The sequence below is a fragment of the Giraffa tippelskirchi genome, chromosome 4, assembly GCF_054371585.1.
Source record: "Giraffa tippelskirchi isolate mGirTip1 chromosome 4, T2T-mGirTip1v1.2.pri, whole genome shotgun sequence".
Taxonomy (NCBI): Eukaryota; Metazoa; Chordata; class Mammalia; order Artiodactyla; family Giraffidae; genus Giraffa; species Giraffa tippelskirchi.
Genome location: NC_137278.1, coordinates 207,249,282 through 207,277,124, shown reverse-complemented (window position 1 = coordinate 207,277,124; position 27,843 = coordinate 207,249,282). Strand labels below are relative to the sequence as shown.

The 27,843-nt window shown below is 59.4% G+C and overlaps 1 protein-coding gene across 3 annotated transcripts; it reads left to right on the top strand.

Moving 5' to 3' along the window:
- On the top strand, positions 1-27,698 carry SULT4A1 (sulfotransferase family 4A member 1). 3 transcript variants are annotated; one of them, XR_014081619.1, is made up of 9 exons: positions 1-247; positions 12,926-13,056; positions 14,212-14,292; positions 15,990-16,116; positions 19,771-19,865; positions 23,377-23,515; positions 24,793-24,926; positions 25,688-25,832; positions 26,217-26,678. XR_014081619.1 is itself a non-coding variant. In XM_081587884.1 (7 exons), exons 1-7 carry the CDS (start codon positions 79-81, stop codon positions 26,327-26,329), a joined length of 855 nt encoding a protein of 284 aa, XP_081444010.1. In that variant the 5' UTR covers positions 1-78; the 3' UTR covers positions 26,330-27,698. The 3 variants fall into 3 exon arrangements, 1 of the variants encoding a protein (XP_081444010.1); XR_014081618.1 differs by lacking the exon at positions 25,688-25,832 and having other exon boundaries at positions 26,217-27,698; XM_081587884.1 differs by lacking the exons at positions 24,793-24,926; positions 25,688-25,832 and having other exon boundaries at positions 26,217-27,698.
- The last annotated feature ends 145 nt before the right edge of the window (positions 27,699-27,843 follow it).

Sequence of the window (27,843 nt, the reverse complement as noted above, 5' to 3'; positions counted from 1 at the left end):
GGCGGCTGCGGGGCGGCGGGCGAGGGCGCGGGGCGGCGGCGGCGGCGGGGCTGTGGGGCTGCGAGGCCGGGCGGCGGCATGGCGGAGAGCGAGGCGGAGACCCCCAGCACGCCGGGCGAATTCGAGAGCAAGTACTTCGAGTTCCATGGCGTGCGGCTGCCGCCCTTCTGCCGCGGGAAGATGGAGGAGATCGCCAACTTCCCGGTGCGGCCCAGCGACGTGTGGATCGTCACCTACCCCAAGTCCGGTGAGCCCCGCGCGGACCCCGGCCCGGCCGGCTCTGCGGCGCGCCCGCGTGGACGCTGCGGCCCGCGCTCGGGGAGGCAGGGGGACGGATAAGGGTGGGGGGCGGAGGGCGGGGGCGCGATGCCTGGAGCCCGACAGGGCGGGGTGGGGATGGTCGGCCGGGGGTTTGGGCGGAAACCAGGTTTTTGGAGGCTGAGCCCCCTGTGTCCGTGGCCAGGTGGCGTCCTGTGGGGATGGAGCCTTGTTTGGCGGCGGCAGCTGCCAGGCGGACAGGCCCAGGCCCGCCACCCCTCCCTGCCTCTCCTCCCGATGTCCAGCTGGCTGTGTGACCTTGGACAGTCACTCAACCTCTCTGTTCTTGGGTCCGGTTCAGCCCTCTGATGAGCGCCAAATCCTGATGATTATCTTGGGGAGGGGGTGAAACGGGGCGTCAGGACTGTGTTGATGATGATCTTGGGGAGGGCGTGAAACGGGGCATCAGGGCTGTGTGCGTCCCTCATTTCCTGCGTGGGCACCGGCTGGGGGATGGGACTGGCCCGTGCCCAGAGTGCAGTGTCCCAGTGTGTTCCCCCCTGATTCAGGGCCGCCTCCTTCACCCTGGTATATCCTGCCTTCCCGGACCCAGGGCAGTCACATTCCTAGCATTAGGACATCACTTTCGTGACTGCTGTGTGAGGTCCCACTTCCACTGTATGGTGGGCACTGAGGCTCAGAGAGGGGAGGTTGCTCGCCCAAGGTCACACAGCTGATGAACGGGCGGAGCTGAGATTTAAGGCCAGGCGGGTATGCATGTGCCGAGGACCTGATGTAAGAGATTTTTGATGTAGTGCCTCTTCTGAGGTTTGTAGGGAAACGGGGCCACTTTCCCCTTTGAACATTCCTGCAGGTTTCTGTTGTTGCCGCTGTCCTGGAGAGAAAGGGATTCACTGCTCTAAACCCAGACAGTGCAGTGCGTCTTTGGCCTGGTGTCCAGGGTGGCGGCCTTGAGGTCGCGTGGTCGGAGGAGCAGACCGGCAGGTTGCTGGGAGAGCCTGTAGGCTTGGCTGTCCTTGCTGTGCAGGGTCCCAGATGCCCGGGGTTAGGCCTGGTCCTCCCAGGAAGGCCAAGGAAGGGGCTTGTGAGTGGAGGGGTGGGGAGGATTCTGGAGGCACTGCTGGGCTGTCCTCGGGAAGAAGGAAAGGACATGTGAAAGGAAAGGTCAGATTTTAGAGCCAGGGATATCATTCATATATATAAGACCCCCAGCTGGGTGTGGGCGGGACAGCACTTCGCTTCCCTCCTGTTACATGGGATCACTGAAGGCTGAAAATGGCCTCCTGTCAGTTTAGGGCAGGGTCTGCCTACCTCTGAATTGTGAAAAACGTGGGCACTCTTGAGGACTTTGGAGTGGCAGATGGGCAGTTGTGGTTCTCTGTTACCCCCCTCCATTTTGTGAGCAGGAGATGGCGGCTGAGAAGTTGGGTCGCTGGCAGGCTGGGGGAGGCCCCGGGTGTAGAGTTTGCTTGAAAAGCATGGCCTGGATGCTTGTGGGGGAGGCTTTAGAAGGGCCCAGCGTTGGGGGCCTGCTGGGGTTCTGCAGGGTCCTTTCTGGGCACCTTGATGGGAATGAGGTGTTAGTTTAAGGAAGTTTTCTAGATAACCAAACCTCACATCTTGTTTGTAACTTGCATCTTTCAAAAACAAAAACATGTTCTTCTGAGTTTGCTCTCAGGAGAGCAAACATTGGCTCTTCCTTTCGGAGATAGAGAACCCAGCTCGGCCAGAGATCCTGGTGTGAGGTCCCTTTGCACACAGCCCGAGAGAGCCTCCTTTTCAAAGCTTAAAATTATTTTTCCCACAGCCCTTACGGTCTTTCCAGGCCCTTACTGTTTCTCCATCTGCCCCCTGCTGGCTCCTTTTACCTGCGGACCAGGCAGCCTGAGATGGCGCTAGTGGTAAAAAAAAAAAAAAACCTGCCTGCCAATGCAGGAGACATAAGAGATGTGGATTTGACCCCTGGGTCAGGGATATCCCCTGGAGAACGGCATGGCAACCCCCTGCAGTATTCTTGCCTGGAGAATCCCATGGACAGAGGAGCGCACCGGGCTACGGTCCATGGGGTTGCAAAGAGTCGGACACAACTGAACAACACAAACCCATTTTAAGGGCTTCCCTGGTGGCTCAATGGCAAAGAACCCACCTGCCAATGTAGGAGACTCGGGTTCGATCCCTGGGTCGGGAAGACCCCCCTGGAGAAGGAAGTGGCAACCCCCTCCAGTACTCTCGCCTGGAGAATCCCATGGACGGAGGAGCCTGGCGGGCTACGGTCCATGGGGTCGCAGAGAGCTGGACACGTCTGAAGTGACGGAGCACGCATGCGCGGGCAGCCTGAAGACACCCTTGTCCGAACTGTGTGTGAGCCAGAGGGAAACAACGTGAGTAGCCCTCAGCTGACGACCTGCCGTGCTCCGTGCTTTGTCACTTACAAAGGCCTGTGTCCATCATCGCAGTAAACTGCCTGCGGAGCTCTCTGACCAGAGGTGGTCTTCCATTTCGGAAGTCCAGCACAGAAACTCTGGGAGGTGAAGTGAGTCGCCCAAGCTCAAGTGCCTGGTACAAGGCTTGTCTGAGTGGGCGGCGAGCCCGGGAGTGAAGGAGAAGCAGAGTGTCGCGGTTTTGTGTAGGCCAGTTTCTGCTGTTCCGTTTTTGCCTTCTTCCTGGTTCCTGACCTTCACCCAGTCCATCCTTCTTGTCCACCTCGTGGGATGGTGACAGGAAAAGTGAGACGTTTTCTCAGGAAGGGTGACCTGCACTTGCTGAGCCAGTGCTTCTGGATTCTGGAGGTCCCATGTCCACCCAGCCCACACTGCTTGTAGAGTTCGGTACTCAAAACGATCGTGGAGGGGGCTGAAGAATCGGTCCCCCAAATCTGGTTTTCGCTCAACCAGAGACGGTGCGCCCTGGAGGTTGTCTCCGTTGGCAGCTGGTGTGGCAGGAGGAGCTGCCTGGGGGGCAGCATCTCGGTCTCCCCCCTCATCCCCCCCACCCCCAGGCGGTTGCCCTCAGGCGATTCCCCTGCTGTGAAATCCACACAGTGAAGTGCTCAGTCACAGAGGAGGCTTCTGCTCTGGGATCCTTGGAGGGGTTATCACTTTGAACGCAGGCCAGGTGTAGTTTCGTAGTCTGCCATGGGCCCTCGGCGTGGCGAAGTGGCCCCTTGGCGAGTCCCACCTGCCCAGAGCTCTGCCGTGTTAATCCAGAGGCTCAGAGAAGGCAGGGACTTGCTCAGAGTCACACAGCAGCTGAGGGACCCTAACCCCCATTCTCTGGTCACTGATGGAGGGGTGGGGGTCAGTGAGTCACTGCTGGGGAGGTGGGGAGAGCCTGGCCTAGCTCCAGCCCTGTTGCTGTGTGACTTCAGTTTGCTCTTGAAAAATGAGAGGGTTGGACTTGATGGGTTCATGAAAGTCTTAAGCGTTAAGACGCCCCTGGGGCGGGGAGGCCCACAAGCCCCAGGCTGGATGATCTTTGGCTGAGAACGTCCCCAGGCCCGGGAGATGGGCGCGGGGAGTGTCGTGAACGCAGCCCTCAAGGTGCTCACGCGGACACTGGGAAGCCAGGCTCCTAATGCTGACGGCTGCCCGACTGGCCAGGGTGCTCATTCTCAGGGGTCAGGTCAGGGGCCCAGGGACGGGGGGCTCCAAGGAGGAGGGTTGCAGGGGGGCTGCATGGAGGAGGTGGGCGGGACCTGGCCGTGAGGGCTGGTGGGGCCTCCCCATCCATTGTGTTTGAGCCTCAGAGCAGTCTCCTGTTCTTTGTTGCCTCTCTTGGATAGAAACAGGCCCTGTGAGGGGCAAGGGTGGTGTCAGCGCCTGAGCGTGCAGGTTTGACTTGCAGACGGTGGGGAGGAACCAGCCCTAGGAGAGCTGGACAGATGGACAGAGGAGATGGGAACCAGCAGTGACCTGGCCTCGGTTCTGGGCCGGACACTCCCAGGTTTCCAGGGATGGTTATCATGTTCCCCCAGCCTGGGGAGGAGACTGGCCTCAAATCCAGATCCAGAAGCAAGCTAGGAAGTTTTGGGGAGGAACTCGCCACCCTCCCTGAGCTGACGTTTGTGTCAAGATCAGAGTCAGTGTCCCTCCCTTCCAGCTCCAGGGTGATGAGTGCTCCCCAACTAGCACCTGCTTACCTGCCTCCCTGAAGATGTCCCCGGAGGTTTGGTTCCAGATAACTCGTTGCCTTCCTCTGACCTTCCCCTTCCTCTGCCTTGCCTCCTCCCTCTTCCTTCCCTTTGCTCTGACTCCAGCTGTTTGCCCATACTCGAGAGGCTTGGCTGGGGGAGCATTCTTCTCATCACCATATGAGACCTGGAACCCACAAGGTTCTGGAGGAAGAAGGGAGCAGGGTCACCGGGAGGAGCATCTCCTGATGCCCGTGGAATTAGGAGGAGGCCCCGAGCCCGCTCTGAGCTCCAGGGTCTCATGGGGCTCCTCACCTCTCCTTCCTCGAGGCAGTGAGGACCGCTCTGCCATCCCCCGCCCCCACGTGCCCCTCACTCCTTTGCTTCTGTGGCCCCTCCCCCCAGGAAGTGCTCACACCTGCCCACCCTTCTCGGCCTGCTGCAGCCTTGGGAGCCTTCCTCTCTCACCTGGACTGTTGTGCGGCCTACCCCCTGGGTTCACCTTTCTCTCTGCAGCCAAAGTGACCTCTTAGGAACACAGAAGCACGCCCTTGAGGGTTCGCTCTCTTCCCCAACTCCGCCATGGCCTTCGGGCAGTGGTGAAGTCCGCCCTGTTGCCCGCCCTCCTGTGGTCTGCTTTCACCTGTCCCGCCGCTTCCTCACCAGCACTGTGGTGTGCCTGGCTCCCCCTTCCCTGCAGCCTGGCTCCCTCTGTCTGGTGTGCTCCTGCCCTCCCTTCCCTTCCTCTCCCTGTTCCTCCCCCTGATTACCTGAAGTGGACTGGTGTTTTCAGAACCCATCTCGTCTGTTCACTGTGGGACTGAGCGTCCTCCTGTGCCTCCCACCTCCCATCTTTCAGGACTTCAGAGGTGCCACGCTGTTGTCTGCTGGCTTGCATTGCTTCTTTGAAAAGTCAGCTGTGATTCTTTGTTCCTTTTGGAATGGATTTTTTTTTCCCTTCTGATGGTCTTCAGGGTGTCCTCTTTATCTTTGATTTGCAGCGCTTGGATATTAGGTGTCCAGATATGTATATATTTTTAGGGGAGGAGGATGCTTACTCTGCTTGGGGTTCTCTGAGCTTCTCAGCACTGTGGTTTGATGCCTTTGCTTATTTTGGAAGAATTCTCAGTCATGACTGCAACTAGGTCTGCTGTCCTGTTTGCTCTTCTTCTCAGATGCCAGCTACATATGTGTTAGACGGGTTGATACTGTCCTGTAGTTCTTGGACATCTATTTTTTACCCTGTTTTTCTCTTTGTGTCTCAGTTTGGGTCACTCCCGTTGGTCAGTCTTCAGGTTGACTGATCCTCCCACTGTGTCAGGTATACTCATTCGCCCACTGAGAGCATTCTGTATTTCTGTTATTGTGTTTTTATTTCTTGTCTAGCATTTCCGTTGTGGTTTCCATCTCTTTGCTGAAGTATTCATCTGTTTATGCATGTTGTCCACCCTCTCCATGAAATCCTTCAACATTTAAGTCAGAATACTTTACTATTCTCTGAGTCTGATTCTGTTGATTGTTTTGTTTTGTGACTGGGATTTGTGCTTTTTTGGTCTTTTTGGGTTTTTTTGATGTGTACTACTTTTTGATTGAATGCTAGACCCTGTGCCAGCATTAGAGACTGGAATCATTTGTATTGATACTTTGAAATCAGCCTGTGCTTCTTGCAGGCCATTAGTGTAGGTGGTGAGTCAGTCTAGTGGGCACTGGGCTGTGTTTGAATTCTGGTATCACTCTGGTCACTTGAGTGACCTCTGGTGTTAATTCCGGTAGCATCACCTTGGGCTTCGCGTGGAGGGGGTGCTGAGTGTTCAGAGCGTCTTTCCTCAGTGTTCCTGTCCTGGTGGTGTTCTTCAGTTGCTCAGTGATGTTAGGACTTACTGACTGTAGCACACCAGGCCTCCTCCACTGTCTCCTGGAGTTTGCTCAGATTCATGTCCATTGAGTCAGTGATGCTATCTAACCATCTCATCCTCTGCTGCCCCCATCTCCTTTTGCCTAGCATCTTTCCCAGCCCTCCCTTCAGCATTTGGTCTGAATCTTAAGAGGGGTTTCTCCCCACACCCTGTCCCCTCCCTCAAGGGTGGACAGCTGGTACTTGCTGCTCTGTTACTGGCTGAGAGAGGAGGGTTTTGAGGGCGTTGCCTGGTCCAGCCGCAGCCTTAGGTAGGCTCTGGGTTTCTTGGCCTTGATGGAACTTTCTCAGTGATGCCGTCCAGTGGCTGCCAACTACGCCTTGATGGTGGGTCTTGTGCAGGAAAGAGTCTCACATCCCTCGTTCTGCACTTGGGGTCTTCATATCCCAGGGACGGGCTCCTGCCCTGCCCACAGGGGCCAGAGTTCTTTTCTTTCACCCAGTCTCAGCCATGTTGGGTCTTCCCCAGCACCCTGGCGGGGTGGGCAGCAGGTTTTGCTGCCCCTCCTCCAGTGGTTTAATGTATTCTTCCTGTAAAGGAGAAGGGTTCCAGGAGGTTTTCTGTTTTCCTGAGGGAACTGGACTGACCCCAGCTGTGGCGCCTTTGTGTCCGGTGCCTGCAGAGCGCCCACGGGGTGGACTGAGCACAAGCGCTCATCGCTGCGCCCTCTGCAGACCTCACTACGTGATGATCTGAAGCAGGAAGCTCCGAGCCCCTGGGAGGCGGAGCGTGATGATGGTGGATTTTGGAGGCTCAGTGTTAGCTGACTTGGCAGCTAGGGAACCCAATCCCAGCAGAGGGGAGGGCAGCAGGTATGTGGACCTGTTCACTGCAGAGCCCAGGAGTCGTACACCGGGCCTCTCGGAGGAGTTTGAAGACAGAAGGCTGTTGCAACGACAGGCAGCTTTCTTGGGGGAAGTGGGTCCAGAGAGGCCGAGGAGTTGGGACTGTCACACACAGCTGGGATACAGTGCTGAGTCAGAAATGGAGATCAGGTGAAGACCACACCCTGGACAGGGAGGTTCCCAGCCCCACCCTCCTGCTCGGCTCCTGGGATGCCTGTGGTCCCCCAGGGCAGAGAGTGGGGGCAATTGCTCTGTAGAAATTGACCCCAAAGTAAAGACTTAGAAATGCTCACACACGGGCATCTGCTGTCATAGTTGTGAGGGCGCCAGGCTGGGCTGCATTCACAGACATGAGGCCCTGTGGTCAGCAGGCTTGTCCACCATGGACGGCTGTGTCCTTGTCCACCAGACGGCTGCGTCCTGGGGCTTGTCCTTGTCCACCACAGAGAACGGTGTCCTGGGGCTTGTTCTCACCTGTGGGTGGACTCAAGGTCTCCGGATCTTAGCATCTCCAACAGGAAGGACAGAAACCTGCCAAAAGAAGACAAGAAGCGGCAAAAGGCGCTCAGAGGAATCCAAGACAATGTGCAGAGCAGAAGAAAGCCTAAAAAAAGAACCACCCCTGGCACTCTTGATTCTGTTCCACTGTAGAGAGTGAAGACAGGTGTGCTCTCGGTGAAGAAAGCAGTCGCACCAGGAGTGAGCAAGTAAGGATCGTGAAAGAACTCTTGGAATTAAAAACCTCGTAGTTCAAATTTTTAAAACTCAGCTGTGAGGTTTGGATGGTGAAGCGGAGGAAATGTCCCGGAAAGTGGAACAAAAATTGTTACAAATTGATGACAAGTGGGAGCAAAGAGATAAGAAAAGCAGAAGGTCTCAGAGTTCCAGAAAGAGGGAACAGCGAGAGAGAACGCGAGAGAGAACGTTACTGGAATCGGGATTTCCAGAACTTGGGGGCTTGAGTTAAAGGCCCCCTAGTGCCTGAATGTGCCTCTAGGCGCCATGAATAAGAGACCCGGCTGAAGCACTTAACTGGGAAATTTCAAACCTGAGATAAAGAGAAGATTGCAAAGCTTCCAGAGATAAGACTGGGCCACATTCAAGGGACGAGGAACCAGGACCTTAGGGTTCTCAGCACAGCGCTGGCAGCTGGAAGATGGGAACGTGGGTTCAGGTCCCCAGCCTGGAATCCCATACCCAGCTCAGCCAGCCGTCCCAAGTCGGGCAGAAGCAGGCGCTTGTCGTCAGGCTCCAGCTCATGGAAGGTGGGCTCTGCTGCCGTGCACGTGGACACCGAAGGGCACACGGCTAGAAGATTCAGTCCCTCCAGCCCCACGGAGATGCAGGGAGACATTTGCGGGGTGCCAGGGGGCGGGCACGACCCTCAGAGATTCATGGGGTCTGAGCACAGCCCCTGCATTTGGCTGGGGGGGGTTTGCGAGGAATTATTTTCTAGAGTCGGGCAAGGAATTGTTAATAGGCACATAAAACACTGAGCAAGCAAGCGAAGGAAACATAGTCTCGTATGAGAAAGGAAGCATTATCACTACACGCTGTACTTTGCATTAGACCCAGAATTGTGCCAAGACCGTGTGGGGAGAGAAGCCTGCAGGAAGGAAGGCGGCTCAGTCAGTAATCCATCAGAACGTACAGATGTGAAATAACGGTGTAAGCACGTCAGAAACTGGATGGTAAGGGAAGAATCAGCAAGGCTTTGCTATATTCACAGGAGTGGGGTGGGGAGGGCGTGAGATTTTCTGACCTCAGTCTTTTGACTTTTTTTTTTTTTTGAGTGTGCTGATTTCCCTTGCTGCACGCTGGCTTTCTCTAGTTGTGGCGAGCGTGGGGGGCTCCTCTTCCTTGTGGCTCGCAGACTTAGTTGCCCCTTGGCTCATGGAATCTTCCCGGACCAGAGATCGAACCTGTGTCCCCTGCGTCGGCAGGCAGATTCTTAACCACTGGACCACCAGGGAAGTCCTCTCCTGACTTTTAAACCAGGTATATAAGTGTGATCTTCGGTGAAGTATAGAAATGAAAAGAACAGAATTCCAAAGTTTTCCAGCCCCAGGATCCTGGCAGCTGGGCATCCAGGTCCGACTGGTTCCGACCGTGGTGTGCTGGTCCGTCCTGTCCCCAAGGGTTCCGGTGAGACTCTGGACGGGCTCCACCCCAGCCATCCCCAGGGAGTTCCGCCCAAAACCTCAGCGTTCTCTGCCCTAGGTCTTGGCCAGAGGCCCTGTGTCAGAATTATTGCCCGGGAGCAGTTTCCCTGCTGTCAGCAGAAGCACGCCTGTGAGCCATTGGCTCGCATCTGTTGACTTGAAAATGAGCTGCCAGAAAGCGCGTGGCTTTTGTTACTCCCCTTGAGGCCCCGCCTGGCTAGTCCTGCGTGTTCCTGGGTTGAAAGCCTGGCTCTCCTCCACCTCACCTTGAATCTGCTGGGCGGCAGGCTGGCCTCCTGGGCACCTCTCCCCAGAGGGATCAGATGCAGAGGGGTGGTGGGGAGGGGGCTGAGGCCCGGCTTCACCCCCAGCTGCTTTTGCCCGTCCTGTCCTGGTGGCTGGCTGTGGCCCCCCCCGTGCTCCCCCCCGGACGGGACGGGAGGCCGTCCGTGTAGGGGTGTGGTTCCCACCACTCCAGGGGTCACTCTCCCCTTCCCAGCGCTGTGACCTTGGCCCAGAACCTGAACTCTGAGCTTCTTTATCCACCCTGGGGGTGCTTGTAAACCCTGCGTCCGCTGTGTCGGGCCCTGCCCCGGGTGTCACCCATCAGCCCGTCTTCGAGGGAAGGCAGCCCGGCTTGGGGTGCGAGGGGGCTGGAGTGTTTCCGATGTGAGCGGTCCGGGTGAGTGGTGCCCGCAGGTGTTAGGGGATGTGACCTGGGGCAGCAGGAGGCAGAGGTCCAGGTTCTCCCTGGAGCCCAGAACGGGGCGCAGCCTCACCGACACATTGGTGGTAGCGCCGTGAGACCTGTACGGGCCTCCTGGCCCCCCAGAATGACAGGTAGTACCTGGGTTGTTCCGGGCCACTGAGTTGGTGGTAATTGGTTACAGCTGCTGTAAAAACTAATAACACAACGCAGCCTCACTCCCTGCCCACATGAGCCGCCACCTGTCAGCTCCCCAGCGGCACCTGGAGCGCTGCATGCAGCTGGACAGGAAGCCCAGGGTGCCCGGTACCTCTGGGGCTGGGGAGACTTGGAAGGTCCGGGGAGGCCTCTGAGTGGTGGCCCAAAGCGCAAGTCCAAGGTGACCAGGCAGAAGTGCAGCCCCGGAAGGCCTGGGCCCTGGGGTACTGGGTGCAAGGGGCGGTGGAGAAGGCTGGCCGCAGCACAGACAGCTGGAGTTGGGGAGAGGAGGCTGCAGGCTGAGCAGGACTGCGTCCCTGGACCTGAGAACGGCAGGCAGGGCCAGGGCCCAGGGTTCCCGGCAATGGTAGCCAGGAGAGGGGGTGGACGGGCTGAGCAAGGTCCTTGCTAACGGGCAGGGGGGACACTTCGGCGGTGGGACTTGGAGGCGCTGGTGGGCAGGGCGAGGACCGGACACAGCTGGCGCCCGGTGGAGAGCCTGCAGAGCCAGGGCGGTCTGCCTGCAGGGCCTGTGTTTGGACTTCGGTTGAGGAGTGTTGTCTGGACCTGGGTAGTGACTGCTTGGTAGAATCATCATCCCCGGTCGTTCTTTTCTGTGGTGGTTTTGTCACATCCGGCTGCCAAGCCGGCCTGGAGAAACCAGGGGCCATTGCCCGAGCTGGTCCCGGGTACCCCACTCCCCGTCTTCCCTACTGCCCGCAGGGGCACGGTGCGCCCTCCTGTGCTGGAGACCAGAGGGCCAAGCGGCGCTCCACCAGGATATGGACTTACAGGGCTGCCCTGGAGAGCGGGCTGCGAGGGCCAGGCTGCAGAGAGCTTCCTGTGGGCTCTAATGAGGCTGGTGCAGATCCTTAATGGAGGCACGGATGGAGCTTGTGAAATTGCTGTGTCGATATTGATGTAAGACGTACTAATGTGCAGGAATGGCTCTCTGGGTCATTGCCTGGGGGGGCTGCAGGGGTGGGGGTTGGGAGCAACTAAATGTAGATCCTGAAGAACTCCTTGGTGGTGCTGGTTTAGTCACTCAGTCGCAGACTGTCGCCCGCCAGACTCCTCTGTCCATGAGATTTCCCAGGCACGAATACTGGAGTGGGTTGCCATTTCCTCCTCCAGGGAACATTCCCAATGCAGGATCAAACTCGCATCTCCTGCACTGCAGGCAGATTCTTTACCATTGAACCACCAGGGAAGCCTGAAGACCTCCCTGGAGGAGGCCCATGTTGGTGGAAACTGCCCCCGGTCTGATTTCTAAGGGTAACCTCCTGGTTTCCACCCACCTTCCTCCCTTCCCCCACCCAGGTGCAGCTGCCCTGAGCTACTGGGTGGACAGGCCTCGCCAGGAGGAGCCGGGGGATGGGAGCCACACACCGGTGCTGCGACCAGGGGCACTGTTAGGCCTCAGGACCCTCACCTCTAAATGGGGGTGATGGTCCCCGTGTCTCAGGTTGGTGGGTGACCACAGCCAAGAGCAGACGCCCTTTGGCATCTCGCTCACTGTGCTCAGCGTCGCGTCTAGACCCAGCCCTGCCGGGCACTGCGGCCCGTCTGGCTCCCACGGCTGCCTGGTTCCCATTGTCCGAGGCTCGGGGCTGATGCGTTCACCCTGCTGCTCACCGACGTTTCTGTTGTTCCCAGGGTTTGCTCTTCTGTGGAACACTGCAGGGCTGTCCTGGTCCGTGTCTCTCAGCATTGTCCTGATTGTTGTTGTTCTTCAGATGGCCAAAATACTGGGGTTTCAACTTCAGCATCAGCCTTCCAACGAGTATTCAGGGTTGATTTCCCTTAAGATTAACTGGCTTGATCTCCTTGCTGACCGAAGGACTCGCAAGAGTCTTCTCCAGCACCGTAATTCGAGGGCATCAATTCTTCAGCATTCCACCTTCTTTAAGGTCCAGCTCTCATAACTGTACATGACCACTGGGAAGACCATAGCCTCGATTAGGGACCTTTGTCGGCAGAGTAATATCTCTGTTTTTTCAGCACACTGTCTAGGTTTGTCATAGTTTTCCTGCCAAGAAGCAAACGTCTTCTGATTTTGTGGCTGCAGTCGCCATCCGCGGTGATTTTGGAGCCCGAGAAGAGGAAGTCTGTCGCTGCTTCTGCCTTTTGCTCTTCTGAGTAACTCTGCGGGGCTGTTCTGGCCCGTATCTCTCGGTGTTGTCCCGGTACATTTCTCCAGTTACAGGTCAGACCCGTGTTTCGCTTTAGTAGATACCAGGAGACGTGGTTTTCATTGTGGATAGTAACTGACTGGCCAGTCATTCCCCTGGACCCTCATCCCTCCTGAGTAAATGGAAATTCAGCTTCTGGAAGCCCAGGACTGAGATCACGCACTCATCACAGTCCTCGAGTCCCTGGGGGAGGCAGGCACCACGCGTCCTGTTCACCCCTCATGGCGGCCGTGAGAAATCTCCTGTCTGCATTCGGTGCCGACGAGACAGGAGCTCAGAAAGGCTGGCTTAGCCACAGTCACCCCGAGAGGTGGCATTGAGGCCAGGGTCTCGTGCTGAGGCCGCTGTTCCTCCACTCGACTCAAGACACTGCCGAGACCTCCCCGCAGGACCTGCAGCCCTTCAACCCTTTCCTGGGGCGGTTGGTGCTCCCCTGAGAGCGGGGCTGGCCCTCGGGCTTCCTTCCAGGCACCCCTTCACCAGCTTCTCTCCCTCCAGGCACCAGCTTGCTGCAGGAAGTGGTCTACTTGGTGAGCCAGGGGGCCGACCCCGATGAGATCGGCTTGATGAACATCGACGAGCAGCTCCCGGTCCTGGAGTACCCGCAGCCAGGCCTGGACATCATCAAGGTGGGCTCGGGGCAGGCGTCAACGCCCGCGTGAGCCCCGTAGGGCCTTCCTGTGGTTGGAAGGAGAGCAGCGAGCTCCTGGGACCCCAGGTGGCCGGTGGGGAGAGACTGCCAGCCTGAGCTGGTGACAGTGACCCTGGAACTGAACCAGTGGGTGATAGGGGTGACTTCCAGGAGGAAAGGAGGCAGCTGCCGGGGAGTAGGGGGGGACGGGGGTTAGGGGGAAGGTGGGGTGAGGGGCCTCCTGCTGTGGTTCATCCTGCCTGTGGGGCGGACTGGGTAGGGTGTGTTTGCATCATAAATACTTGGTACCAAGAGAGAAACAAACATCCCGTCCAGCCTACCCCTCAGACGTTATCCGGGCTTTTTTCTCTGCACCCTCCCCTCTGCCATCTCTTAGTTCAGGCTTCACTTCCCGTGTGGCCCCCCGTTCATTCTCCCATGAGATGGGCATTCTGAAGCTCTGAGAGCACCCCCACCCCCCCACCCCAGGTCAGTGTTCTCATTGCCGCCTGCTGAGCCCCCCATGGAGCCGGGTGGGCGCCCCCTGCTGCCGCCCTGCTCCTGGCCTTGGGGTCCCACCCAGAACTGAGCTGACCTTGTGACGTCAGAGCCCTTGCAGCACTTACAGCCCAGCGAGTGAGCCCACAGGACAGGAAAACCGAGGGTCCCAGTGGCCCCACCGGACAGGAGCAATGTGGACGGGCTAGGGCCTGTTGGCGGGGACCCCCGAGTCAGGGCCTGGGGGCGGAGCGCTGGCCGATGGAGGGGCCGGGCGCGGCCAGGAGCAGCGGGGAGCCCTGCACTGAGACCACTGCAGAGCCCAGTGGCCCCCCACCCTGCCTTCTGGTTCCTCCGCGGCCCTTCATGGCCCGTCCTGCTGCCGCTCTTGGCCGCTCCAGGCTGCAGCCCGCCCTCTGAGCAATCCTCTAAGCAGACCCCTACCGGTACACTTAGACTTAGGCTGTGGGTGCCCATGTCTGGCTCGTGTCTGCCCCCCAGGGTCCAGCCTGGGCAGGCCTGGGGGTCATATTTCAGGGAGAAGTTTCTGGGGCGGGGATGCTGGTCCTGACTCGTCCGAGGCCCCATCCAGCCTGGGCCAGTCAGGAAGTCTGGGTGTCCTCCTCTGACCGCCTCCCCTCTCTGCCCGCTGCAGGAGCTGACATCTCCCCGCCTCATCAAAAGCCACCTCCCCTACCGCTTCCTGCCCTCTGACCTCCACAACGGCGATTCCAAGGTAACCCCGTGCTCCCAGCCACTCCCCACTCCTGGAACGAGGGGCCTGTTTGCCAGTCCAAATGGTGATCTGTCACAGGCACAAGTTCCCAGAGAACCTCGGTGGGGTGGGACCCCCGGAGAGACGTCCTTGAGCCTTGTTGCTAGTGTTTTATATCCATGTTACTTGTCTGGGTTCTTCCTCACAGTTGAACTTGAACTTGACCAGCCAGGGCCCAACCTCTGCCTGTTTAAGACGACCTAAGGACTCACAGCTGCTTTCATTGTCTCTGCTTTTTTCTGTTTTCTCAACTGCATGAGATGTTTGAGGTCTGTAGTTCTCATCACCAGGAGGGTCAGGACCGTAATTTTTCTGTCTTCTGATTTTAAAGAAGTTCTAGAGACACCGCAGCGTTCATAGCAGCCCAGTGTCCAATAGCCAAGCTGCGGAAGCACCCTCAGTGCCCGTCATCAGATGAATGGATATGGAAGGTCTGGTAGATATGTACAATGAAAAACCATTCAGCCATAAAAAGAGAAGGGGATTCTGCCATTTGCAGCAGTGGGGCTAGACTTGGGGGGTGGTATGCTAAGTCAGACAGAGAAGGACAAATACTGTTTGGTGTCACTTTATATGATTTTTTCAGTGGAATCTGAAAAACTGCAACAAACTACTGAATGTAATAAAAACAACCAGACTCAAAAGATAAAAAGAAAACCAGTGGTTACCAGTGGGGAGAGGGAAGGGGGGAAGGGCAAGATAGGAATGGGGATTAAGAGATACAAACTATTGTATAAAATGGACACAAACTTGGGCAAACTCTGGGAGATGGTGAGGGACAGGGAGGCCTGGCATGCTGCACTCCATGGGGTTGCAGAGCTGGACACAACTGAGCAAGTGAACAACAGCAACAACATGTATAAAATAAGGTACAAAAGCATATTGTACCACATGAGGAATATAGCAGACATTTTATATAAAAGGAGTATACTCTTTACGAATTTTGAATCACTGTGTTTTATATATGTGACATATATAATACTGTATATCAACTATCAGTTCAGTTGCTCAGTTGTGTCTTTGTGACCCCATGACTGCAGCACGCCAGGCTTCCCTGTCCGTCACCAACTCCCAGAGCCTACTCAAACTCATGTCCATCGAGTCAGTGGTGATGCCATCCAACCATCTCATCCTCTGTCATCCCCTTGTCCTGCCCTCAATCTTTCCCAGCAATAAAGGTCTTTTCCCGTGAGTCAGTTCTTCGCATCAGGTGGCCAAGGTATTGGAGCTTCAGCTTCAGCATCAGTCCTTCCAATGAATATTCAGGACTGATTTCCTTTAGGATTGACTGGTTTGATCTCCTTGCAGTCCAAGGGACTCTCAAGAGTCTTCTCTGAAGTATCAACTATACTTCAATTAAAAAAAAAACAAGTAGTGCTAGAGGACAGAAATGTGATCAAACACGCAAGTAATTGTCCTAGCTGATGCTGTCGTGTGGACAGGAGTACATTTCTGCTGAAACAGAGCAATGGTGAGAAGGTGTTTGGTCCTAGTGTGTGAAGGGCTGACCTCACTGTGGGTAACAGGGTAGAAGACTAGGTTGCAGGTCAGTGGAACCTTCTCGGGGTGGCCTACCTGGGATGGAGGGTCGCAGACTAACCTCGTCCATCCGTCCCCCTGTCCATCCTTCCTCCCCTGCCCCCACCGTGCCACTGCAGGTCATATACATGGCCCGGAACCCCAAGGACTTGGTGGTGTCTTATTACCAGTTCCACCGCTCGCTGCGGACCATGAGCTACCGAGGCACATTCCAGGAGTTCTGCCGGAGGTTCATGAACGACAAGTGTGAGTGTCTCTGTGTGATGTTCCCGCTGGGGTGCTTCCCATCACCCCAGGACTGTGATAACTGCGGGGCCGGCCTGCTTTCCTGCTGGTGGGCAGCGGAGCTTGGGCTGAGGTGGGGTCAGGAAGCTTGTACCAGGCCGAGCAGGCATCCGACTCTGAAGCCCATCTCTCTCCCCATACCCTTGGGGTTCTGAGAAGTCCCCCAGTGAAAAGCGTCTGTATCCCTGCCTGGATTCTAAGCTGTGGGAACAGTGGCCTAGATCCCTCCGTTATGGGTGCCCGAGGCCAGTGTGGAGGCCGCAGCTTCGTGTGAGGGCCACGGGCCTTCAGCTGGACTTGAGGGTCAGGCGTGGCTGCCAGCCCCAGGCCAGTGTGGCAGGTGGGGTTCACCCCGAGGGAGGAGCAGGACAGTGCTCTGGGCAGGAAGCATGTTCCCAGGGGAGAGGCCTGAGCAGGGGCTGAGCATGCCAGGGCCCCTCCATCTGTGTCTGCCCTCCCCTGGGAGGAGCAGACCAGGGAGGGAGCTGTCCGCTTGGCCATGGGGTTGGGTCTGTTCCCCTACCTGCCAACCCTGGCTTCTCTGCACACCCTGCTGCCTAAGACTTTGTGCCCAGGACGGTTTTGAAATTAATTAATTAAGTCCGTCCGGAGATTCTTCTGCAAATACACTTCCTGTTTTATTTCCCAGCTCGGGGAACCCTCAGCCTGGTTGTCCATTTGTTGTCCAGCCCAGGCAGGGCAGGGGTTCTGCAGTGAGATTACATGGCAGGAGCAGGATAAACCGCATAGAGGCAGTCCAAGAGTGCAGCACCCCAAGTTTACATGGGACCTGGGGCGGCTGAACTGGAGCCTGGGTAAAGACCAGACCTCCTGAGTGAGCTCCCCACCGTGCCTGAGGCCCTCTCGTCCCTGCCCTTGAGTCTCTGCTTCAGTCCAGCCTGGGGCAGAGGGGTCTCGGGTGGGAGGGGACAAGTGTGGGTGGCCCCAGCACTTGTGCCCTAAGGCCCTGGGAACCTGCTGAAGGCCTCTGTTCAGCCTCCCTCCCCCCCCAGCCCATCAACTGGCTCGGGCTCCTCCTGGTCTGTCGGGCGTTTGGTTCCCAGAGCCGTGTTTTAAGTCCTGGTTTGCGTTCCTGCCTTTAAAGCAGCCGCCGGCGTGGGAACACCACCATTGTAAACAGTGGGCGTCCACTGCGTTCACACTGCCCCACGGGGCAGGGCTTAAAGCCCCCTGCTCAGGCTGGAGCAGTTATAAGTCATCCAGTACCAGCCCCTCCACTTCGTGAAGGTCACAGCACTGCCTGGCACTGACGGTCAAGGCTGCACACGCTTGCTGTGGTCCCCCAAAGCCCCTGCACCAGAGCACCCAGTCTCGTTTATTTCCCGCTCTGAGGAGGCTTACCTTCTCTGTCCAAGGTGCTGAAGAGCTTGAGTGCCGTGCAGAAGAGTCAGTGAAACTCGCCGTCTGATGGCAGCCAGGGCACGCTGCCCCGAGGCCTGTGCTGGGGTCATGGCACAGACTGCAGGGTGGCGGGGGTGGGGGGTGGGGCCTGGGCCTGAGTGCCGGAGGGCAGGAGCTCGGTGGAGGAGCACCTGGGTCTTCCGTCCTCACGGCCTGGCTGTCTGTGAGTGTTCTCTGGGAGGGTTGGGGTTTTCTGGTCTCCACGTCCGTGCCCCATGGACCGCTCAGTCCCAGAATGCTGGTCTGCATGCCAGCTGTGGGCCCGGACTGAGGAGAGTCTGCTCAGGGCCCCCAGGGTCACCAGCCTGCCAGCGAGTTGGTCAGGTCCCTCCCTTCTCTGGACTCGCCCTCATGCTGAAGATCGGGAAGGCTGGCCTGGCCCTCATGTCCTGCTCTGTGCGTGGGTCTCCTCCTGGGTGGGAGGAGCAGGGATGTGCCAGGCTGACCGGAGGGTACGAAACCTGGAGTCTGAAACCTTGGCCCCGGGGGGACCAGGCCAGGAGGGCCAGGGTTCACCTGGCAGCGGGCCCAGTGAGACCTTCGGTGGCAGCCTGCGCTGTGTTGATTTGTTTCTGCCCACTCACCATCCCCCTCATCTTCCAGAGCGCCCCTTTCTTTCTCCATAAATGGCTGGGAGGGGCCTAGTTGGCCTGAAGAGGGCCTTCTACTCTGTTCACCAGCCCCCCTGACCGATCGATACCTCCACTCCCAGGACGCCCCTCAGCCTGCGGGCCTAGGCTGCTGCTGTGCTGCGCCCTGCCAGCAGGGTGGCAGACTGCCACTGGATCGGGCTGGCAGGGTCGGGGTCCCCGCTTCCCAGCCTTGGTGACGCGTGTGCCCGTGGCTCTGCCACTCGGTGGACTTAAGCAGTACAGGTGGGACCCCCCCAGTGCCTCCCACCTGAGAGGACAGACAGCGATGCCCCCGCTGGTCCCCGGGGGCCGAGACCTGTACCTGCTTCTCTCGGGGTGGCAACCCGGTGGTAGGGGGTGGGGGGGTTGTCACCCCATTCACGGAGGAGGAGGTGCAGAAAGGTTCAGGGCCTACTTGGTCTCACGGCCAGTGAGGGTGTGAGAGGCCAGCTGCCTCTGATCCAAGTCGTCGTCCTGTGCCCTCCACCCTCCGCCCTCCGCCCTCCTGCCTGGCCTCTGTCTGATGGTGCCGTCTGCCTCTGACCCCCTCCGCCCATGCCCCCCACTTCTCTGAGGCCCCTTTGCAGCCCCTCGCCCTGCTGCCTGCCTGCCCAGCCCTCACCGATTGCTCCAAGCTTGCCCCGTGTAGGAGGTGCCCGCCCCAGGCCTTGGGGCTCCCTCCCAGTGCTGGTCACTCCCGTGCGGCCATCACCAGTGTCCTTGGGGTTTGCTCTCAGGCCAGGAGCTCCTCTGGCCTTGGGCCATGTGTTGTGTCCTGAGGTTTGGGAGGTGGATGGGTGCTCAGCTGAGTGAGGGCCCTGGCAGTGTGGCCACCCCTCCTGACTGGCCCCTGTTATCCAGCTGGGACCTGCTCCCCGAGGCCCCACCGGCCCAGGGGCCCCCACGTTCTTTGGCCGAGACCTCCCTCTGATCCACATGGAAGCTCCCTTGGAAGATGCCCTCACAGTGAGCGGCGTCAGTGTGAACCGGTGATGAGAACCCGTATTTTTTATGAAGAACGTTGTGAAGCAGCCTGGCCACACTGACTGGTACACCTGCCCGTGGGTCCCCAGCCCCAGGCCACAGCCTGGAGGGTCATGGGACATGCCAGCTGCAGTACATATGTGAGCTTGTGTGTCAGGACAGCCTGCTGCCCCGGTTCACACAGTGGCTCCTGGTCCTGCCTGTGTCTGTGATGCGCGGGCCTGGCGGGCCCCGTGTCAGCTGTTTGGAGCCCCCGGTGAGCTCCGTCCTCCCTGACTGCAGACCGACGGGCCCTGGGCCCCAGCTCCTCTGGGCAGCCCTCTCTTGCGGTCACCGCGTGTTAGAGAAGCTCCTGGTGCTGGTGCCTGTGCACTCAGGGGACGGAGGCCTTCCCGCTCAGGTCGAGCCTTGGGCGTCCAGGAGGTGGGGCAGAGTCCCGCGGGTCAGAGCGGTGGCGGCCAGGGGATGTGCGGCTGCCCGAGGAGCCGGAGCTGTGTCACAGCTGCTGGGCAGAGGAGCGAGCCGCCGTCCACGCTCCCGGTCCCCCGTGACCTTACCTGTCCCCTTGTGTCCACAGTGGGCTACGGCTCCTGGTTTGAGCACGTGCAGGAGTTCTGGGAGCACCACATGGACTCAAACGTGCTTTTCCTCAAGTATGAAGACATGCATCGGGTGAGTGCCTCGGGGTGGGCGCCTTGGGGGTGTCCTGAGGGGGTGAGTGCCTCAGGGTGGGCGCCTCGGGGGTGTCCTGAGGGGGTGAGTGCCTCCGGGAGTGTCCTGAGGGGATGAGTGCCTCAGGGGGGTGTCCTGAGGGGGTGAGTGCCTCAGGGTGGGCGCCTCGGGGGTGTCCTGAGGGGGTGAGTGCCTCCGGGAGTGTCCTGAGGGGATGAGTGCCTCAGGGGGGTGTCCTGAGGGGGTGAGTGCCTCAGGGTGGGCGCCTCGGGGGTGTCCTGAGGGGGTGAGTGCCTCCGGGAGTGTCCTGAGGGGATGAGTGCCTCAGGGGGGTGTCCTGAGGGGGTGAGTGCCTCAGGGTGGGCGCCTCGGGGGTGTCCTGAGGGGGTGAGTGCCTCCGGGAGTGTCCTGAGGGGATGAGTGCCTCAGGGGGGTGTCCTGAGGGGTGAGTGCTTCAGGGTGGGCACCTCGGGGTGTCCTGAGGGGTGAGTGCCTCGGGGGTGTGTCCTGAGGGGGTGGGTGCCTCGGGGGTGTCCTGAGGGGTGAGTGCTAAGGGGGTGAGTGCCTCGGGGGTGTGTCCTGAGGGTTGAGTGCCTCGGGGTGGGCACCTCGGGTGTGTCCTGAGGGGGTGAGTGCTGAGGGGGTGAGTGCCTCAGGGGCGTGTCCTGAGGGGGTGAGTGCCTCGGGGTGGGTGCCTCGGGGGTGTCCTGAGGGGGTGAGTGCCTCAGGGGGGTGTCCTAAGGGGTGAGTGCCTCAGGGGCGTGTCCTGAGGGGGTGAGTGCCTCAGGGGGGTGTCCTAAGGGGTGAGTGCCTCAGGGGCGTGTCCTGAGGGGGTGAGTGCCTCAGGGGGGTGTCCTAAGGGGTGAGTGCCTCAGGGGCGTGTCCTGAGGGGGTGAGTGCCTCAGGGGCGTGTCCTGAGGGGGTGAGTGCCTCAGGGTGGGCGCTTCGGGGTGTCCTGAGGGGTGAGTGCCTCGGGGTGGGCGCTTGGGGGTGTCCTGAGGGGGTGAGTGCCTCGGGGTGGGCGCCTCGGGGGTGTCCTGAGGGGGTGAGTGCCTCAGGAGGGTGTCCTAAGGGGTGAGTGCCTCAGGGTGGGCGCTTCGGGGTGTCCTGAGGGGTGAGTGTCTCGGGGTGGGCGCCTCAGGGGTGTCCCGAGGGGTGAGTGCCTCGAGGTGGGCGCCTCGGGGGTGAGTGCCTCGGGGGTGTGTCCTGAGGGGTGGGTGCCTTGGGGTGGGTGCCTCGGGGGTGTCCTGAGGGGGTGAGTGCCTCGGGGGGTGTCCTGAGGGGGTGAGTGCTGAGGGGGTGTCCTGAGGGGTGAGTGCTAAGGGGGTGAGTGCCTCGGGGGTGTGTCCTGAGGGGCTGGGTGCTGAGGGGTGAGTGCCTCAGGGGTGTGTCCTGAGGGGGTGGGTGCCTCGGGCTGGGCGCCTCGGGGGTGTCCTGAGGGGGTGAGTGCTGAGGGGGTGTCCTGAGGGGTGAGTGCTAAGGGGGTGAGTGCCTCGGGGGTGTGTCCTGAGGGGGTGAGTGCTAAGGGGGTGTGTCCTGAGGTGCTGGGTGCTGAGGGGTGAGTGCCTTGGGGTGGGCACCTCGGGTGTGTCCTGAGGGGGTGGGTGCTGAGGGGGTGAGTGCCTCAGGGGTGTGTCCTGAGGGGGTGAGTGCCTCAGGGTGGGCGCCTCGGGAGTGTCATGAGGGGTGAGTGCCTCGGGGGTGTGTCATGAGGGGGTGAGTGCCTCGAGGTGGGGCCTCGGGTGTGTCCTGAGGGGTGAGTGCTTTGGGGGTGTGTCCTGGGGGGGTGTCCTGAGGGGTGAGTGCCTCGGGGGTGTGTCCTGAGGGGTGAGTGCCTTGGGGTGGGTGCTAAGGAGGTGGGTGCCTCAGGGGTGTGTGCCCTGGTGGGTGGGTGCTAAGGGGCAGGGGTGATGCTCCAGGCTCCTCACCCTCAGTCCCACAGCGGAGCCCTCAGGGAGGGCAGGGCCTGTAGCGCCTGGTTATCAGGGTTGCGGCTGGGACCCCAGGGTTCCAGGTGGGCCCAGGCTCCTGCCCTGGCTCGGGCCGTGTGGAGCTCCCGAGTCAGGGGTGGCCTGCAGTGCTTTTGAGAGGCCTGTTTATTTTTCTGCTTCGACGGTGGTGGAGCACCAGCCGGCCTCGCCCGGCGGCCACCCAGCACCCTGTCGAGGTGAGGTGACGAGCTCGGGGCAAAGGCCAAGGTGGCCAAGTCTGCATTTCTCGTCCAGGCTGTCTGCCTGTCTGTCTGTGGGGGGCAGAGGGCTGGTTTGCAGGCTGCTGGCCACCCGGCGGGTGTGTGCGGGTGTCTGGCCACTGCTCCCCTTGGTGAGCTCCCCTGCTTCCCGGGGCACGTTCTGGGCAGCGTGTCTGCCGTCGTACGTTTGTCCATCTGCTCTGGGCTTCAGGCGTTCGGGCTGTTCCCGATCTGGGTGACTGTGAGCAGAGTGCTGTGGGCGTTCCCGTGTCTAGGCGGACACGAGTTGTCTTTTCATCTTTTTTCCCCTCCACCCCTGTGCTGGGGTGGGGGGCGCGGGGCTCCATGGCAGGGCAGGGTGAGGAGGAGGCCGCCCGTCCAGCTGCAGACGCACCTGCAGGGCCCGGGTGCCGGCTGGCAGGTTCCTCCCAGAGCCTCACTTTTATGAGTCACTTAGTATTTCATCCCAAGGGAGCAGGGCGTGCAGTTTACAGGAAACATCAGAGCTGAAACACAGCCCTGTGCCCCGCTCCTCCAGACTCGTCCAGAGGCTGTGTCTGCCTTGCAGGCCTGCGGGAGAGGAGACAGCCTCTGGCATTCTCCTCACCTGACCCAGCCACTGCCAGCGTTTAGTCTGCTGACAGACAGCCCTGGCTCTGGGCGGGACGCTGGATGTGGCGATGCTGGCGTGGAGACCGCCAGGGGCTTCGGTGTTTCCCGGGGCAGGACGTGGCCTCAGGGGCGGCGCTGTGTGGCGAGCAGGTGGGCAGGGCCCCTTGGATGGTGAGGCTGCGGCAGCTGTGCCATCAGGAGTGCGGGGCGCCAGGGCCCAGAGGCGGCTTCACATCAGCGCACCGAACGTCACCGAATCTTCACAGCGAGCCAGCTCCCTGCCCCGTGAGGTGGGCTGGCTCTGGGGCCTGTCCAGGGTCCCCCGGGGCCTCCTCGGGGCTCTCCTGAGTGCCGTCTGGGTTCCAGCTGATGGCATGGAAGGAAGGAGAGAGCGAGCTGGTCCTACCCTGGCACAGCGCCCAAATGCCTTCCTTTACTGCTTGCTGCTGTTGGACATGTCCGCCGCTATGTCAGGGCCTCTCGTCTGCTTCCAGATTCACGGAGGACCGGGGCTGGACTCCAAGTCTGCCCCTCGGGAGCTGAGTGCCCTCGGGCAGTTTCTTACCCTGGATCGTTATTTCCCAAAGATTCTGGCATCTGGCTTGTCTCGAGGACTTGAGTCAGGCCATGGATAAGAGGTCCCCAGAGTCGTATTCCACAAAGGTGCCACCTCTGATGGGCTCCCGTGTCTCCGCTCTTGTCTTCCAGGACTTGGTGACCATGGTGGAGCAGCTGGCCAGGTTCCTGGGGGTGTCCTGCGACAAGGCCCAGCTGGAGTCGCTGATCGAGCACTGCCACCAGCTGGTGGACCAGTGCTGCAACGCCGAGGCCCTGCCCGTGGGCCGGGGTACGCGCCTTCCCCCAACTGGGCCCCTGGGCCCCCGCCCCCTGCCTGCCGGTGTCCTCATGCTTTCCAGACCCCTATCCTCCCCCCACCCCAAGTCAGGGTTCAGCCTCATATCTCCAGAGCCTTCTGCTCTCCGGGGTGGGGGGCAAGAAGGTAACCCAAAAAGGGCCACTGAGGATCCTGGAAGCCCCTGCTGGAGTTGGCCCGTGACCCTGCACAGGATGTGGAGTCCACAGGGGGCGGCTCCTGGGAAGGGGGTCTCAGGCTCTGTGGGCAAGAGGTTTTCAGGCAGACGCCTCCTCAGATGGCTCCTCCCCGGGGATGGGTTTGGGGCTGTGGAGTTGAGGAGCACAGAGCGTGCACACGGCTTCCTCGAGCTCCAACTGGCTCCCTCCGTTCCCCAGGGGAGGGAGCCACACAGGTGAGGTACAGCGCATCCCGGGGAAGGGGTGTGTGTGTGGGTGGGTCTATGGTGTGTGTGCTGTGTGTATATGTGAGGGGTATGTGTGTGTGTACGTGGGTGAGAGAGGACAGCAAGCAGGAAGTGCAGATCTCTCCAGGGCTGGCCGGGCAGCTGTCACGGAGGCCAGCGTGCCCTTCCAGCACAAGAGCGGGGTGCTGGGGTAGAGCCGTCTGAGGTGCGGGCAGGCGTTCCCGCAGGAGTCTGCCCCAGATCTGCGGGGGCCGCCCTCTGTGCTCCGAGGGCTCGTGCTGTTTGCAGCTGCTTCATGGTAGAGGGCTCAGGCATTCACGTCCGCAGCACTTCAGATCCGGGGCCAAGGCTGGTCCCCAGCTCCCAGGTCGGAGGGGAGGGCTCGGGAATGACGCCGGACTCCACGGGCAGCCGCCCAGAGGGGCGAGAGGAGCTGCTCCGGCCCTTTGTCCTCCTCATACAGAGGGCCGGTGGGGTTGCCGACTCGTGTGGCTCCCAGGCTGTGCTGAAGGTCAGGCGGTTGGGCACCTTCCTGTCAAGGCAGGCGGGCCACTCTCCGGGAAGACCTTAACGAGCCACGTCACCCTGCCGTTTATTTCCTGGCTGCATCTTCACGAATGTTTATAATTTAAAATTTATTTGCTCTTTTTTAGTTTTGCTTTCACTGTGTTTTGTTACCCTTGGGTGTGACCTTCTCCAGAAGCCCCCCTCTCGGTTCACTCGTGTGGTTAAGAAGTGTCAAGAACATACTGCGTGCACATATGCTCCTTCCGCTGTGTTTGCTTTTATCATCGTTTACCTTGGTTTTGCTTTATTTCAGTTCTTTGGTTTTGTTTTCTTTTAGCACATTGCCTCTTTGCTCAGAAGACCTCCTTGCGTTGGTGAGAATGCAGGGGCTTGAGTAGCCAGCTGCATTGCTTAGATTTGATTCATGTCACAGCATAAATTGCACTGTCTTGAGTCCAAATCCTAAACCAGGTGGGTGACTCCTCTGACAAGCTCTCAGCTGCCTCAGCTGAGAAAAATAATCTGGAAAAAAAATATATGGTGTCTTGGGTCTAGAGCTTGCTAATTCTGACCCTGAGGTGTCCTTAGAGGGTAGCAAGAACAGTCTTTTGTGTTTTTTCCTCTCCATCACCAACATATAATTTTTCATCACCGAAGAGAAAATCCATGTCACTTTGGATCTGTTAGCTCAGCGTCTGCAGGGTTGCAGTTTTATACATCAGGTCCCGCCAGGACAGGGGCAACTGTTAATAGTGCAGCTTAATGAAAGATGCTTGCTGGGACACCGACGGTGAACAGAATTCTAGACGAGCATCTCAGTGCCCCGAGGCCCGTGTGTAAAAACCTCAGCCTCAGTGCTCCGGGTGACGCACTTACTGCACACGGGAGGGCAGGGACCCGCTCCTGACTTCTTCACAGTCACCATTTATAGTGACCAGAACTGAAGATCTTGTAGTGAAGGAAAGTGGGTTCAGCAGTTTTCATCATTTTGAGCTCTCTCCCTTCACGAAGAAGGGGAAGGCCCATGCCAGCCCATCAATCTCTTGGCTCCAGGCCCCTCATGTCCTGCAGGGAGTGGGCAGAGGGGGTCTGACCAAGCCTCACTGGGGTGTCGCTGTGATGGAGCAGCCATGGGGGCCTGGGTGGGACTGGTTTTGGTGTTGAGTTGGGAGCTCTGATTGTTTTATTCCCTGTCAATTCTCCCCTGTCAATTCTCCCCTGACATCACACAGGCAGGCTTCTCAAAATCTCCACCCTTGACCTGGCCCCAGCAGCTCCCTGCCCACCATAAAACCTTCTGCCTTTTGGGGGATGATTTTGTTTCCCTTTTAAAATTCTCCAGAAGCAACAGCCGCCTTGGTGGAGCTGTTGAGCTGCGTGAGTAGTGGTGCCACGGAGCACACAGATCCCACGTGGCACCTGAACCGCAGGCCCGGTCCATGGACACTGTCCATCCTCGGGGGTGTGGGGACTCTCACGCCCGCTCTGCCTGGTGCTCGGGACCAGCGGTGGACGGGCAGGGCCCTCCCCAGGGCCTCAGCTCTGCACGTTTGTGGTCCTGGGTGGAAAGCACACCGGGATGACCAGACTTGGGGAAGCGGGCTCAGCTAGCCTGTAGTTCACATGGCTGGCCTGATCCCCACGGGACAGGTTCAGAGGGGTCTGGGAATAGGTCTGGAACCTTCCGGGTCCCTCTCCCCAGCTCCCTGTGGTTTGGCAGCTGGCCGGACTCAGCACGCCCCGCCCTTGTCTGTGTTGCAGGAAGGGTCGGGCTGTGGAAGGACATCTTCACCGTCTCCATGAACGAGAAGTTCGACCTGGTGTACAAGCAGAAGATGGGGAAGTGCGACCTCACGTTCGATTTTCATTTATAATATCAGCAACCGCACACTTGCATGCTCACAGTACCCAGACACTATAGCTCAGAGTCCCGTTTGCACTCATTTGTTTCTTGCTGGACAGACTCTGGAAGTGAGACCCTGGGGGAGGGAGGGGACATGGCCCGAGAATTTGGAGAAAGCGGGTTTGAGTTCTGATCCAGAGCAGCTGTCTCGCCTTTGAAGTCTAAACGTCTGCCCACAAAGATGGCGGTTCTGGTGGACCACACGTGTCACGTCTGTTAACATACGCAACTAGAGTGTCTACCTTTATTACAACCCACACTACGTATTGTATTTTATAGAGCTTTTCACTGGAAACCTAAATAAATGTCAGTAAACCAAATACAAGTTCACTTCCGAGGGGCTCAGGAGAGCCACACCCAGGTGGCGGGAAGCGCTCAGGGTTGACTTGATCCTTATTGTCGTTCACACGGCACAGCCATTCGGCCCTCCCCGGTGAGGACCGGGGTGAGGCGGGGGTGGGGTGCCCCGGTGGCGCTCGGTTCTCAGCAGCCGCCCTGGGACGCAGCAGGAGCTGGGCGGGGGGCGCGTTCAGAGGCTGCCCTCCGGCCGGCGCGCAGAGGACCCGGCGGGACGGGCATGCGATGCGATGCGGTGACCCAAGAACCTCCCCCCCCACCCCGCCACCCCAGAAGAGACAGAACCTGACTTTTCGTTCCACGGTCTTTGATTCCCCAAAGCAGAAACCTGCTTATGTTGGCAAACAGATGGCTTGATAGTACTTTCTAGAACTCCTGGGTCTATACCTACCGTTCATTGTTCCGTCTGGGCCTGCAGCTCTCAGCCTCGGAGACCCCCCGGGTGTGTGTGGCGCCCCGTCTTGGCCCGGATGGGCCGGCAGGGTCGCCTCGGTGCTGCTCCAGGGACCGGAGGCGGGGGTCAGCCCTGCCCTGCCTCCCGCTTCGTTAGCCTGCCCACACCGGGCCGGAGGAGCGACAAGAGGCGGCGGGCGAGCCGTAGGGCCGGCCACCGACATGCACGCGTGTCGCCGCCCCTGTGCACCGGGCTGTCCCGGCTGTCCGTGTCTGGGACGTGCCCGGGGTGGTGGGGCCAGAGGAGTCGCCTCCTCCGCGGGAGGGTCTGTGCCGAGCGCCGTCTGGAAAGGGTGGTCGCGCGCGCTTCAGTTGTTTTGCCGAGGAGAGCAGCTTGGACGGGGCAGGTGGTCCGTGGCACCGCGCGGTGGGCTTGGCAGCACCTTTTTTCTGTGTATCTGCGAGGGCGGCTGCTTTCTGTGAAATTTGTTTTCTATTTTTCTATTTTTAGTACTGTATGGATGTTACTGAGCACCACACGTGAGGCTTTTCTGTGCTTGCTTGCATCTTTAATAAAGACATATCCCATGCCTCGTGTCCAGCCTGTGCTGACGGGGTGGGGGTGTTGGGAATTGGGCCCCCCCCCACCACTGTGGTCCCCTCTGGATTTCAGGGTGGTGAGAGCGAGCCCACTGACCCCTGCCCCTGGGGTGAGGGTCTCGCCCGGGTTGGGTG